The sequence below is a fragment of the Rousettus aegyptiacus genome, unplaced genomic scaffold, assembly GCF_014176215.1.
Source record: "Rousettus aegyptiacus isolate mRouAeg1 unplaced genomic scaffold, mRouAeg1.p scaffold_m13_p_12, whole genome shotgun sequence".
NCBI lineage: Eukaryota > Metazoa > Chordata > Mammalia > Chiroptera > Pteropodidae > Rousettus > Rousettus aegyptiacus.
In genome coordinates this window covers 41337389-41352638 of record NW_023416287.1, presented here as the reverse complement: position 1 = coordinate 41352638, position 15250 = coordinate 41337389, and the positions used below count along the sequence as shown (strand labels likewise).

At 46.5% G+C, this 15250-nt stretch overlaps 1 protein-coding gene across 3 annotated transcripts; it reads right to left on the bottom strand.

Moving 5' to 3' along the window:
- Positions 1–11255: 11255 nt before the first annotated feature.
- Positions 11256–14516, bottom strand: NXT1 (nuclear transport factor 2 like export factor 1). 3 transcript variants are annotated; one of them, XM_016121974.2, is made up of 2 exons: positions 14147–14516; positions 11256–12003 (listed from the first exon to the last, which is right to left on the bottom strand). In XM_016121974.2, exon 2 carries the CDS (start codon positions 11941–11943, stop codon positions 11521–11523), a length of 423 nt encoding a protein of 140 aa, XP_015977460.1. In that variant the 5' UTR covers positions 11944–12003; positions 14147–14516; the 3' UTR covers positions 11256–11520. The 3 variants fall into 3 exon arrangements, with proteins under 3 accessions (XP_015977460.1, XP_015977459.1, XP_015977461.1); XM_016121973.2 differs by having other exon boundaries at positions 14216–14514; XM_016121975.2 differs by having other exon boundaries at positions 14169–14193.
- Between the last annotated feature and the right edge of the window lie 734 nt (positions 14517–15250).

Here is a 15250-nt window from a genome sequence, read left to right as displayed (position 1 = left end):
AGAAATGATCAGGGTTCAGTTGTTACAAAGTGGGATTCCAGGGAAATTGCCCACATCGCTATAGTCCTCTTTCAGAATGTTCATTTAAAAATTGAGTTTGAGTGAGCACTTTGTCTGATATCAATAGGCCATCTGTATTTCTGTGATCTGCATGCATGAGTCCTTTTCCACATTTTTCATTTTGCTAAGGTTTACTGATTTATAGAAACTCTTTAAATGGTAAATTATCTTTGTCTCATGTAGCAAATATTTTCCCCAATTCACTGGCATCCTTCAGGATGCTATGAACATCTCTTCACAAGCTTCCCTCTACTATCACTCCCACCCCTAATTTGACCCCTGTTCATCATGTGGAAATGGCAGTAGAAAAGTTGGCCAAGAGATTGTTTCTGTTGGATGTCTAAACTGGGCAGAGACTAGGGTGAGGCAAGTGGGTACCTAAGGCACACAGAAAGGAAGGGCTCACTCTCAGGCTTGTTCAAGTGCTGATCTTACACCTATATGGCCCTGAAAGCATCACCTCCTTAAATTTTGCACCTTAATTGGCTCATGGTCTCACCTAGCTCCAGCTCGTGTCTAAAGGACAAAGCAACCTTCTGTAGTTTTCAATTTTGCCTGAGTTAGGCAAGGTTGTGAGAGAGATAGGGCTGGTGTTTAAGGTCAACCAAAGCGGCATCTAATCTCTGATATTCCCCCGAAGACCTCAAGGCTATGTGCTCTAAAAGCAGCTCCTACCAGATTCTTCTTCCTTATCTGAGCGTAAACTCATTTACAAGTGATTTGGGGGTGTTTAGGATTCTTTAGTCCTGTTGCCCTGTTGGGTCTCAGCTGCAGGGTCAGCGGCCTGAAGAAAAAAACTCCATCTTGCACTCGCTGCGTTAGGGCTTGGATTGATTGTATTGATGATTGATGGACTCCATTCCTCACCCATATGTGTCTACTCTCTTTCCCATGTAGTTTAGCTTCTCCTGTAAGGGACAGCATCTATTTCCATACCCATTAACGCTGAACTCAGCCATATGACTTGATTGGATCAGTGGAACATGCAGAAGTGATTGTGCCAGTTCCAAACCTTGGCCTTAAGAGGTCAGGCTTGTTCCTGCTTACATTCTTGCACCTCTGCCATCACCATAAGACCACCCCGGGGAAGCCACTGATCCCAGAAGGAAGATGACAGCATATGGAGCAGAGATTTACCAGCTAAGGTGAACCAGCTCAACCCAGGCTAGAAGGGCATTCAGGCAACCTACAAACACAAATGAAAGCCTCAGCCTTATGTTACTTAAGCTAAATAAAAGCATCTTCTATATGCTGCTGAGGTTTGGGGAATATTTGTTACTCAACATTATTGAAGCCATAGTTAACTCACACTTAAAACCCTGCAGGAACATGTGCAGTCTTCTTTCCATCTATATTTACATGTTGATCCCCAACTTCAGAAAATAAACTACTAGCACACAGATCTTGCTTTACAGAAATGTGTATTTTCAAATCTAGCACAATGTACTGATATCATCTTAGCCAAATTCACAAATGTTTATTCTGCTCAGTAACCTGTATTTTACTTTAGCACAAACAAAAGCTATTTTAAACTATAGCTCTGCTGCTTTTTTGAAAAAATGGTAAAAACATTAAGTTTACCTTTAATAGTGAGAGTAAAACTAATTAATACTTTGCCTGGTCTTTAATCTCAGGAATGACGGGGAACAAATTAAGGACAAAAACGTGGACTCATATGCAGGCCTCTAGAACCCCCCAGGACACCCAAGGACCCCTCTCTGGCCCATCTTGCTACCCCACCCCACCTCAATGTTGGGTGGGATTTCTTTCCTGGGAAGAACCTAGGCAGGGATTTGGGGACAAATCCCTGGTCACAAGTGGGCTCGCATGCCCCTCCCCCATACTCAGAGGCAGATTGTCGCAAGAATTCCCATCCACAGGACAAAATCTTAAAAACAAATGCAGGGTTCCTCAAAAAGCTGGGTTCTATCCTGGCTATGTCCCTGCGGAACCTGGCACTGAGCTTGGCTGACCACCTGCACTTGGGTGGGCACTATCCAGTCACTGCTGTTGTGGTGTGAGGTACTTGTAGCCTGCAGCAGGGATCAGTGTTCTCAGCTTGGGCTCTGAACACACAGTGGGCACAGTTCAAAGCCCCTGGCATCTGCTGGGCAGAGTTCCTGCACCCACAACTCCCAATAGGCCTATCGGATGCCTGCCACAAGAACAAAACACTCGACATGTTCTTAGCCCTCACGGTCACCTTCTGATCCTGGTGACTACGGCATGAGGAATACAACAATGTGTGTAGACAAGGCTAGAAAGGCAAAAAGAAAAAAAAAATTCTGAGATATTCTAAATTAAATTACAGTGGCCAGAAAGTGAGAGAAAGAGACAGGAATAATTAACCAGTTAGTAGCTCTGGGCCAGCTGATAAAAGACTGCGCACATGCCTGTTTGTATGTTGGAGTCTATTAACTCAGGGGTCCCCAACCTCCAGGCAGTGGACCAGTATGGGTCAGTGACCTGTTAGGAACTGGGCCGCACAGCAGGAGGTAAGCAGCCAGTGAGCAAGCAAAGCTTCATCTGCATTTGCAGGCGCTCTCTAGCATTAGCATCACTGCCTCAGCTCCACCTCAGGTCATCAGGCATTAGATTCTCGTAGGAGCACTGGTTCCTGGTGCCAAAAAGGTTTGGGATCACTGTATTAACTGACCATGAGATGGTCACTGCATCCTTCATATACATGAACATTCAGGATTGTTGCCTGTAACTTTTCAAAAATGATAAATATTTCTCTCACAGACTGTGCTTCTATCACAGAACTGCACCCACTCCACTTTTCGCAACCCCTTACCTGTAGCCAATGTAAATTCTTTCAAAACAATTTAAAATTTCTCCCCTAAAACAGAATGTATAAAAGTATTTGTCAGCTCCAGGATGGGGAACATGTCGTGTCACTTTTTCCACCTAGTGCTGCTGCTGGTGGTTTGGACATCATAGCCCAGGACCTGATTGTTTTTCTTGCTAGCAATGGCCCAATAAATGCTTTAAGAGGACTTTCAACCTTGAAAGTTAAGATTTTTATTTTACAAGGTGATGCCTGTGAAGTCTGGGGCTGCCCTCGGGCGTATTCTAAATAGAGCTCAGGGAGGCAACCCTGAGGAGGTCAACTTGAAGCAAAAACCCCAGGAGCCTGGGGGAGGAGCTCATAGCAGAGGGAACATTGGTGCAGAGGCCTGATGGGGAAGGACAGGGGAGTCTGACTCAGACGCCATCCCAGGTGGTCCCAGCTCCCCACTTGGCCGGATATGCAAAAAGCAGGCAGGGTGCAGCGGGATGCTCAGCAGCGGGATGCTCAGCCCTTGCCAAGCCCCAGCCACCCAGCAGGCAGGACAGACACTGCTCCGGGCCCACTCTACCCACAGTCCTCGGATGCACCCAGACAGAATACCTAGTGGCTGATGGAGCAGATAATGCTGGACAAGGGTGCCCACCTGGAGGAGGCTTTTGGTGTGTGCCATCCACACAGCGCTCTGCCCATAAGGTCCAGCCTTTGGTCTCACCAGAGCCTCTTGCCTCACAGTCTTTCTGGAGTGAGTTTTGAAGGAAGCTGGTGGGAGGCTGGGAAGGCCTTCCCTCATCTCACGATGGGAGCAGGGCAGGTGGGATGGGAAAGGAACCCAGATTAATGTTGTGGCGCATTCAAATCTGAGACCCACGGAGCCAATTGAGATTAATTATGAGCCTTTATTAGCCGGCTGGCGACCGACTCTCTCCACCACGCAGGGTCAGAGAATCAGCCCTGAGCTTCCAGAGGAAGCAGCTTATAAAGCCTAAAACCACATCAAACAAGCAGGTTTACAGAAGCAGAAGTTAGCCATTAGTATATCTTTGAACAGGACATCTCCTAGAACTACACCCTGGTTAAATATTAAACAAGCAAGCAGGTTATAGATGCAGAAGTTGGCTGTTATCATCTGGTACAAAGATATGTTGTTTTGGGGGGACTCTTAAATCTTCTAGCAAACAAGGCCTGGTAGACAGTTCCGTTATCTGCATCCTGGCGGTGATATATATTTTTTTTCTTTGGGAGCTGGCGCTTGAAGATATCACTTCCTGTCTTGTCTTTGTGACTAGCTTACTGGAGAATTTTCCACTTTTACAATTAGGGGCCCAGTTCTGTCCCACCTCCATCATTCCTGAGATTATAGGACAATCAGGCAAAAATTTTCACAAAGTTGGGAATGAAGGTCTGAATTTTAAATGTTTTTTCACCCATCCCTAACCATTGTCTTCATCCCAGCAGTGGAACCTTGAAACATATGCTGTCTAAAATGTTTATATTTACATATATAAACAAAGAAAATTATATTCATTGTGAAAACAGATGAATAGGGACGCGACTTTATAAATCTGGTTTATAAAATTAATTATAAGGCAAATCCAGGTGAAGAGGTTACTATTTATCTAATTTTTGCAACTACTTGTAAATTTTAAATTATTCTAATACTGAAGTTTAAAAAATTAACTGTGCTGAAGAGTGATGTTAATCCTTGTGTGGGTTTTTTTTTTTTTTTCCTGGCCCAAATCCACACACTTTATGGTGAACAGGAGAGGAGAGGGAAGGGAAGGGAAGGTATTCCACTTTCTCTGTATTTCACCCTCTCCTGCTCACGGTTATTTCCAGGTGACAGAGGCAGGTTGGCTCTACGGTAATAACTGCAGTTGAAAAACTGTGACAGAGCAGTCTGGTTTTAGTTTAACTTTTTGCTTAGAAACAAAAAAAAAAGTGCAGCTCTGCTGCTGCTTCCAGTGTTAATTTAATATCTCACATAGGAATGCTACATTTTCTATCTAGGATTCGACATTTTCAGCAATCAAGAATTATATGTTTTGTAAGTGGAAATACCACTACTAAAAACAGAATGCTATAAATAGAATGACATCATTTGTTTTCAAAGACTATCAATATACTAGAGCAATATGAAAATAATAATAAAAGTGAGATAGTACGTGGCAAATTTCAGGGGTAAGGTGAGGATTATAATCCGGGAGTTATCTCAGGGTAACTGCTGCAGCCCCAAGTGCTGCTGGCGAGTATTCTTGGGAAATGGGTTAAAGAAGGGCACAGTGACAGAGCAGTGGGGTGGGCAAGGGGAGCAGAGGGAAGTGGCGAGTGGTCTGAGGGAGGAGTGGTGAGACCCTGACTGGGCAGAGGTGGGAGGGACAGGAGTTGGGCCTCGGGAGGGGAGGAGGTTAAGGGAAGAGTGGCTTGGAGCATTGTGGTAGAAGTGAAATGGGGGGTGGGTTGTGAAATGAACAGTGAGCAAAGCTGAGGGGGCACTGGTGGACCATTTTAACTCAGGTTAGATATTTAGGAAAAGCCAGGAAATCAAGAAACTTCTTAATGTTGTCTGTTCCAAGCCCATCGGGTGCACACTCATCCTGGTCACTTTTGTTGACCATGATCCGTGTAGCAGTCTCTATCCTAAGAGCCTCCACTTTCATTTATGCCAGGTATGAATACTATCCCTTGTTCAGGTGAGGAAACTGAGGATGGCAGATACTGAGCAGCAGCTAAAATTTGAGCCCAGTTCATGTCTCTGTGATGCTCATTTTTTAAACTTCACACTTCTATGACAGATCATAGTTTACCAGTAAGAGAAAAGGAGGCATATTCCACTAAATCAGTGGTCTTCTAGCCTTAGTGAGCATCAGAACCATCATGCATAGTTTGTATGGTTGGTGGTAGGGCCCAAGAACCTACATCCTTAGCAAGTGCCCAAGTAATAGACCAGAGAAGCACTGCTCTAGAAGGTATCTAGAGTGCATCTGGAAATAGAGACCAGGCTTTGAAGACTACCACCTTGTGGTCCTTCCAGGCTTGTTGCTTCTGATGTCTCAAGAAGGAAGCTTTTCTGAGGCTGCCTTGTCCAGTGCCTAAGATTGTGATCTCCTCACTGTATTTCAAGAAATGCCACAAGCCAGTGTGCAAGGCGGTCACTGAGCTTGTCAATGTAATACACCGGCATGAATAAGCCGGTGTAGTTGTCCCTGCCTAAGGTGGAGGAGGCCACCCTGATCCAGGATGGAAGCCCTGTGTTCCAGGCAGAAGGTGCTGGGTGAGTTTTTCAACTTACAGATTTCCAACTCATTCCATGTCAGCACGGTCCACTGCCAGCCTGTGAAGCACCCAGAAATAGATGGCCAGATGAGGGTCCTCGTTGTGGTCTATGGGACAGTGAAGTTTGAGGTCCGCCCATAACACAACTCCTACCAGACATTTTGAAATTGCTCCATAGTCTGACCACATGGATAGGCGGTTTCATAGAGTTGCTCCAGATTGAGGGGGTGGTAGGCATCAGAAGGCCCTCCCTGTGGTCTCTAATATGGAGGCCATGTTTCTTTGTGGTGGGTGGGGCTGCTGTGGACCTATGCTGTACTGAGGTTCACAACATGAATACCAACAGCTTTTCTACTTAAGTTATGTTTAGTTCCCTTTACCGATCTATTTTTTTCCTTGCGCTATAAAAAGCCCAAGTTCTGAAAATCTGAAAAATAAAAATGCAATCAAAATGTTGCCAGCTTTGTGTGTTTGGGCATAGGGGTGGTTGGAGGGGTGTTTGAGGGGAGAGACACCTGTGGGGGATGGGAGGGGCTGAGTTGTTTTGACGGAGCCCGCATGCACAGAAGTTCTGCAAACACATGCATGCACACTCACACACATGCACATCATCCTTAGAAAATTAAATAGCTCATCTTCAGCCTTAAGCAGGAGATTCAGGCCAAAGCTTTATCTTTTCTGCTCCACTTGATCCTGTTACAAGACAGCATGTTATGGGAATAAGGTCCCCTTATACACTTTCATGCTCGTCAGTGATTATCTGGCTCACCTTCCTTGCTGAACTGGGAGATGACAACTAAATAGTAATTGTACAGACTTAGCAAGGTGGTGCCAGAACATTGGCAGGGGGTGTGGCCTTGGCTTTAACCAAGGGTAGCTCAGCCAGATGTCTTCATAGCTAGACCTAAATTACATCTACATTTACATTAAGCAGCTTTTTCCAGAGTAGTTTCAAGCCCATCTTATGCCTCACCTCAAGGAGGAAGCAGGTAAGGCTCTTGATGTTCTTGAGAAGTCAAGGAACAAGGTCTTTCCAGCCTTGCTTCAGTGGATCCATGAGGACAGGAGAAATTCTCTCCTTAGGAGACAGTAGCAGGGTGTTTGCATTTCATGTTCTGTGCCCAGCAGGGACTGTGGAACCCCATCTCGTTCTGAGACAGTCCAGCTAAGAAGGAACTTGCAGTTCCCTCTGAACACTCAGGCCCCCAAGGTGGTGACATGACATTTCCCAGTTTCCCAGCTGCCTATCTCAGGACCAGCAATTTGGCTTTTGGTATGTACCAATACAGTAGGAACTAACCACACGTGGCAATTCAGATTTAAATTAGTTAAAATAAAATTTAAGAACCTAGTTCCTTGATCACACAGCCACATGTCAAGTGCTCAGGAGTCCCACATGGCTGGTGGGACATGTCCACTGTTGAGAGCTTCACTGGACAGCCTGATGTACTCCCTGGTCCCAGCACTAACGGCCTGCCCCACTCCCCTCCTGTTCACGTCCAGGAGCCCCCTCAGTTGGGCAAACTGGGGTGGTCCATGCACCCAGCTGAGATCCACAGAGCAAATGATACCTGACTGAGCTGTGGGATGATGTGCCCCCTTCAGTGGGAGCACTTTCCCCATCACCTTGATGACGCCTTGTACTCAATCTTGGATGAAACAGTCCCATATTCACTTAAATTCCCTGCAAAGCCTCAAGCGTTCACAGGAGGCCTTGTACCTTGTCCCTTTCTCAGCTGTGCCAGCCACCATCTTGCAAAAGGCAGAGGCACCCCTCTGCACCGACCTCCATCACCCCTCAGATGGGAGGTGAGTACTCTGGTAAGAGGAGTTTGCTCTCTCTGAACTTAGGATTTTTTTCTATCCTAGGGCACTTGAGTGGATTTTCTGAGGCCTCCAAAATTGCTGGGGTCTTCTGGCCTTGGGAAACGTACTCCCTATCCTGTGGGCCTCTTGCTTCCCTAGTGACTCTGAGGAACACTGAGGACCACCTCCACCTTCCTCTTGGCCTCTCCCAGGGGCCTAATCACCCAACACCTGAAACATCCCCTGGGTGGGATTCCTGCTCAGGCCCATCTCAGGGCAGGAAAGTAACCCAGGGTTGCTCCTGAGGACAAGCTTACCCCAAAGCAGCCATTACTGTCCCTCTTCCTACCCTGTCCCTTAGTCCTGCAGGCTCTCCATCCAGTTCCCAGGGTTCGGGCCTCTTGGCTCTTTGTTAGAGTGAGGTCCTTCCCAACATGGCAGCAGCACCCGCCCTAGCCCAGCTGTCCCAGGTGGCCCTGGGCTTGACATCCCTTCAGGCTGTGTCCAGTGGGGTCTCAGATTTTTTAGCCTGTTTCTGCCAAGCTCAGCAAGTCCTGTCAAAAGCCCTTTCTGTTTGTGCTAGAAACAAGGGAGATGGCATCTCACCATTCTTCCCTGTCGGGGGGAGAGAAGAAGGGTCTTAGAACAGGGAGGAAGTTTTCTCCTAGGAAATCTCTGCCCAAAACACTCCACCCCCCACTCTCCCCACCTTCTTATGAAACGATGGACACTGGTACCCCCAGGTCCCATCCTGGCAAGGAGTTGGGGGTTTCCTGGCTGTTGTTAGTCTGATGGGGGCAGGGGGTGACCACCTGCCACCACTTAGGTGGCTGCTACACAATGGGGAGGGGATAGATGTGGGGACACTACCAGTGTCCATTGCAGACCTTAGCTAATTCTCTTGTGATTTGTCTAATTCTTTACTTGTTATTTCTTCCTTTTTAAAAAACTAATTTGTAAGAGTTCTTATGTAGTAAAGAAATGTCTTGTCCTTTGTTGCACTTTCTTCTCCAGGTTGTCACTGATGATTGTGAATAAAAAGGCCCCAAACAGTGGCTTCAGTAAGATGGAAGTGTAGTTCTTGCTTCCCTGAGAAGCTAGATGGGGGGCATTCAAAGCTAGTGGGGGGCTCCATGAGGTTGACCGGTACCCCAGGGCCTGATTTCCATTCCTTCATCCTTTTCATGTGCCTGGATTGGGTCTTATAGCCCCCTAGAGCTTCTAGAACATCAACCTTCACACCCCCTTTCCAAACAGCAAGATAGAGAACGGTCGGGAAGGAGGAAAGAAAGAGGGAGAGGAAAGAAAAGTTGGCTGCCCCAATCTGTTAAGAATTCCCTAAACTATCCCACAACCTGTCCTCATACACCTCACTTGCCCTAACTGGGTCATCTAGGGAGGTCTGGTCTTTCATCTGAGTGCTTTCTCAACCAAAAACCCATTTTCCCTGTTCCTGAAGGACAGGAGAATGAAAACTGGGAGGCCATTAGAGGCCTACCTTAGCATTCTTCAGAATTCTACCTGTACTTTTTCTCAAACCTGTTGTTCAATGGAGACAACAGCTGTTGTCTTGAAGCTTCTCAGGCCAATGTGATTTGGGATCCTGGAGTTCATGTCAAGCTCTCTGAGGGCCTGATGGGACTTGTGCCCTCTATCTAGGCCTGAGGTAACAAAGGTAGCATTCCACCTGACACCTTAAGGAGGGGCCTTTGGAATTTGAAGTCCTGCATCTCATTCCAAGTCAATCTCTGCACTAATTCTTCCACCCCACCCCACTCTCCTCCCTGAGGGACAATGCTCCACAGTCTCAGATAATTCTACATCTTGGTTTGGAACCTCACTCTTGTATCTCATATGTATTTTAATAGCATCTCAGCTGAACTGCTTGTCTTGGCTTACTATGCACACATCTATGACCGGTTGGACTATTCTTTACATGTGACTTCGAAACTGAATTTTTACTATTTCGACATCTTGCCTCCTGATTAGATGACAAACCCCTCGAGAGCAAGGAATACACCTGGGCCTACTTTGGTTCCTCAGAGTGTCATGGCAGAGCCATTCCCTTACAGCACTCAATGTCTGCCCCTGTTGCAAACCTCTCTTGGGAATAGGTTTTGCTACAGTAGGTAACATGAGCCCTGAACCAATAAAAGATTGAAGATAGGATTTACTTCTCTCATTTAAGAAGTCTAAGGGTAGGCAAACTGGGTCTATTTTGGTGGTTTCACATGGCAGCCAGAGACCCAGGCTCCTTCCAGCTCAAGGCAAATCTACCTCAAGGGTTTAGCTGAGCTGTCCTCACTGCCCAAGACTGAGCCAGAGCCAGTGGTCCAGCCATCATAGCTGCTTTCCAAGCAGTAGGACAGAGGAAGGAAGAAGGGCCTTTTGAAGCAAGATTCTAAAAGCCCAGCCCTTCTGTTTCTAGGTCATAGGCTGGGACTTGATCATTTATCAAACCTAGCTATGAACTGAGCTGGAATGTCCTCTTTCAGGTACATACTTAGTCCCATGAAACACTGGGCTTCAGTAACTAGAGAAGGGGAAGAATATTAAGAAGAAATTGTCATCCCTGCCACCATACACATCAGTATACTGTTCCTTCTCAAATTCTCCCTTTCTGAATCTTAAACCACAACCCCATTCCAAAACTAGCACACTTGTCAAAAGAAATTTTAACTGGGGAAGCCACATGGCCATGGGATCTCACCTATTGGTCCAAATGATAAAGCAAACTTTGTTTTCTATTCTTTTTTCACATTGGAGAAATGCAATTACAATTGGTCTTGAGTCAAAAAAACCAGCTAATTCTGATGCCTCCCTTGCCCCAACTTTAGTACTTCTTCCTCTTAAAAAAGTTCTTCACTTGCTTTATAAGAGAGTAGTTAATATAGCTGTTTCACTTAAAAGCAGTTATTAGCTTTTGAGTATTTCACTATTCTCATTCATTTAACTCTCAGCTAAGGTTCTAAGGTAGGGCTCAGTCACCTCCATTAGGTGATTTTGATGTATTCTAAAGTGAACTATAAAACGCCTAGGGTGCTTCTGGAAAATGCCAATGCCCAGGCCTAGCCTGATATTCAGGTATAGTTGGTCTAGGAGTTGTGGCCTCACCAAAGGTAATTTCAAAGCGTGCCAAGGAACTCCAGTGTGGAGACACCTATGAAGCCTGGCTCTAGTACAGCTGTTTGCACACCTGCGCCCAGGGCAGGTACTTAGCCCTGGACCACATACCTCTGCAGGGGTCTTCTACTAATCTTACTGCCTTTTACCCTCCTTCTCTTTAGAACTTAGTCAAACACATCAGGCAAAGGGAAAGAAATAACATTTGTACTATTGTTTTATTTGTCAGAATTTCCAGAACCAGGGTCTCTACAAGGCAAGTAGAAAAATAGAAAATTTTACTACTTTGAAAAGGTACTGTGACAAACAGTATACACGCAGAAAGGGGGTCCCTGGACTTGAGCAAAGGCGGAGTTCAGCCTGGGAAGTATAGCTGCAACAATAGAAAGGACTTGTTTCCCCATTTTTTGAGGTCTGAGTTTCCCTCCAGAGCTGGGGCTGAAGGAGAGGTCCTTCCTGCCCTATTAGCTGCCCCAGTCCTGGAACCGAAAGCAGTCACTTGCTATCTTCCACACCGTGTTGCTGGGTGAGGCCTGGGCAGTCAAGAGGAAGTTCTGGTTAAAGTCCCGTTGTTTGTTGCCTTCAAACTTCACTGTTCCACAGATCACAACAAGGACTGTGGTCTGGCTTGGGGTGGCTTCATCATGAACAGGCTGGCAGTCTACTACATTGATCTGGAATTCACTGGAAGGCAACATTTCAAAAAACTCACTCAAGGACTCTTGTCCTGAGACAGCATTTCCATTCCACACCAGGGTGGCTGTGCCCATGTAGAGGCGGGACAGCAGACGCCGTCGCTTATCCATGGTGGTGTAGTAGACATTGACAAACTCCTCAGCAGCCCTGCAGGCCTGATCCACATAGGTCTTGAAGTCCACTGATGCCATTTCCAGCTCTGTTGAAGGAGGCCTCCGCCAAGGTGCTTCTTGCACCTAAGGGAGCTGGGGCTGTGGGGCAGGAAGGTGGAAGAGAACCCATGTGAATGTCAAACTTCGTTCTACCCTGACAATGAAACAATCCTTTTACTGATGCTGGCAAAATAATTACATGCTGTAGAGAGATGACTCTAGGCTCAAACTGCTGCTAACACCTAATCTTACTAAGCCTCAGTTTGCTTATTTTAATGGGAATATTTCCACTGTTGTAATGTCAGAATTAAATAAGACAATATATACCAAATGTTTAATTAGAAGGCCTGATACCTACATGTTCAGAAAATGATAGCTATTACTATGAATTTTAACATCTCATTTTTATAAAATATAGTACATTTGACTATGGAAGGCTACTTTTTCCTGAAAGCACAGAATAGGTGTGACTGTCCCTAGAGAAGTGATAAACCAGTTTATCCAGGATAAAGACAGTGGACCATTTTGAAGGGAATAGTGCCCCATAAAGGTCAATCAGATGGCATTTGCTAGTTAGCTGGTCATGGTCTGGGAAAGCCTACCATGAGTTCATCCAATGAAGAATGGAATGGCCAAAAAAAAAAAAAGGGGGGCAGGTTTCTTCAGAGGGTAAGAGAACAAATGCCGCAAGGATAGAACCAACATGGTGGCCATAATCCTCATAATAAGCTATAAGAAGCAAATCTGGTGGCTGACTTGAAACGAGAATGGAGAACACCTAGCATCTGTGAGCACAAATACCTACCAGGTAAGCGGAAAGACAAGTTAAAACTGAAGAAATTCTATGAGATGGTAAAAAAGAATTTCAATTAGCTGAAATGTCACATTTCCTTAAAAAAAAAAAAGAGTCCAAAAGCATACAAAGATATTATTCTTATTCTTATTTTCAGGGTATGGTAAAACCGTTATGGTTCTTGTTCTTTTTTGCATAATTGAAATATCTCACTAAACATATCCTAGAAGACATTCCTAAAATTATGGATACGTTTAAATTTACAAAATTAAATACTGAATAATTTTTTCATTTTGCAGACCTGAACTTAAAAAGAAAGAAGAAAAGCTTATGAAATACATAAAAGACTCTACACAGGATTGGGAAGGAGTCAGTACTCTTAAGGGCTGAGAAAGGTGGCAGTCTCTGCCTCCTGTAAAGAACAGCAAGGAGCTGGGAGGGAGCTTGGTCCTAGAAATGAGCAGTTTCAGGGCCAGATGCAGACGCTAGTTTTTTCACTCCCTCCATGGACCTAAGATCAAGGCTCAACCAGAGTTGGTATTTGCTAAGTGCTTTACATGCATTAACTCATTTAATGGTCACCACAAATGGACGAGAGAATATTACTATAATAACAACTTTACTAATAAGAAATTGAAACTTAGGTCTGGATCAAGGGCTTGACAGTGAGTACACTCCTTATTTATCATTTATAGGAATGTGTGTGGCCCTTAAAAATGTTGTCAAGACTATGTTGTCCTTTTACTTGCTTATTTTTTAAGTCACTGCACTTTGAAATCAAGTCTATAACAACACAATTCCAGAACTGCTAATTTGAAAATTTCCTTTCAGGCCCCACATTTCTCTCTTGCTGGAATTCCCAACCACCTAAGGTCCACAGCATTCCTCACCCTGATATATTTCAGTCCCTCTACCATCTCAATTCAATCTAGGAAACGTCCTTCTTCTCCACCTCAGTTCCTGATCCACGTTTTCCGGTTCTGCCAAAGCAGTCTTTCCACACACAGTTTAACAACCTACCCCGCACCCATGCCCAATAAAAGGACCACCTCCACCTCTTGTGTTTCAGTCACCTACAGAATTTACGGCCAGCCCGTATCCATCAAGTCAGGGAAAATAATGAGACTGTGAAAAGAGGTGGAATAACAGGAGCCGTGAAGCCCGCTGTCTTTTAAGATCGCCACCGTCCAGTCTTCGGAGCGGGACCAGAGAAGATGTTAACAGGCCTCATTTCTGGTGGCGAGTGGCTTTTAAGCAAACACGTAAAGCAAGGTCTCCCCCAGCCATCTTCTGAGACCTGCTTCAGTGCATGAACTCAATCGCCAAGCGAATTTACTGCCCAGCGTTTCGCAGAGGCCAAAGCTTGACACTGAACTGCAACGCCGCCACGTGGACAAGGACAAAACCCGGCTTAATCCTGACAATGGAAGGAAGGCGTGGAGGACACACCTGGGAAATGTCTTGTGAGTACCTTGGCCTACCCCGTGATCTTGACTGTAACGCGGAGGAGTCACCTACCCGCGGCGGTGAAGACCTGGGTCAATGGGGCGACCTCGGGTCACCGAGAGCGGCGACTTAGGTCAGCCGGGAGGCCGTGTGGGTCAGTGCGGGCCGTGGCAGCCTCGGTTAGCGGGGGTCACGGCGTCCTCAGTACGGCACCCCAGTCCCGGCCGCGGTTCCACGGAGGGCCAGCCCCTGAAGGTCGCGGGGCGGGCCTGCCGGAGCTCCGCGCTCCTTCGCTGCTCGCCTCAGAGGGAGCCGGGGAGAGCGGCCCTCCGCCCCTCCTCCTTTTCCCTCCTCCTCCGCCCGAGAGGCTCCGCCCGGTCGCCAGCACCTCTGAGCCTTGGGACCTGACTCCGCCCTCCGCGGGTTCCCGCGCGCGGCCGGCCGTGCTCTGCGCAGACGCGGGCGCCCCGGCCCCGCCTACTCAATCCCTTCCGTGACAAGCAGCTGTGCCAACCAGTGAGACGGCGCACCGGAAGGCTAGCTCCGGCCAGGTGAGTCGCGGAAGGATGTGCGACTTCCGGGAGAGGCGCTTTCCCAGAAGACCACTGCAAACGCGCGAGGGAATTTTCATTGGTCTAACCGGATCATAGAATCTGGACCAGCTGGCTAGGGGAGCTCCCTGATTGGATGAAACCTCAAAGTTGCGTATCAGGAGCTGGGAATGGATCCGCTCTCCTGCTGAAGGAGGTCGCTTAGGAAAAGGATGGGGTATGTGCGGGGCGCGCTGAGGTCTCTTCCCCATGTTCCCCATTCACCGGTAGTTGGAGTGATTCCAGTTAAAAGACTAGGGAAACTTAACGACTTGATGAGATCACGGGAAACCAGGAGCGGCAGTGACCAGACAGTGACCCAACTAAGGCTTTCAGTCAGAGGTAGCGTAGCATTTGGGGAGGCAGGATATTTTGCCAGGGCATCAGGAATATTACTCCACTGAGGTGATGGAAGCCAGCAGAGCTTCTCTTGAACTGTACCTGATCAAGTACCTGAGCTGATCCTAAAGTATACATAGAGGAAAACCAATTTATGTTAAGTGGGAAACTCAATTAA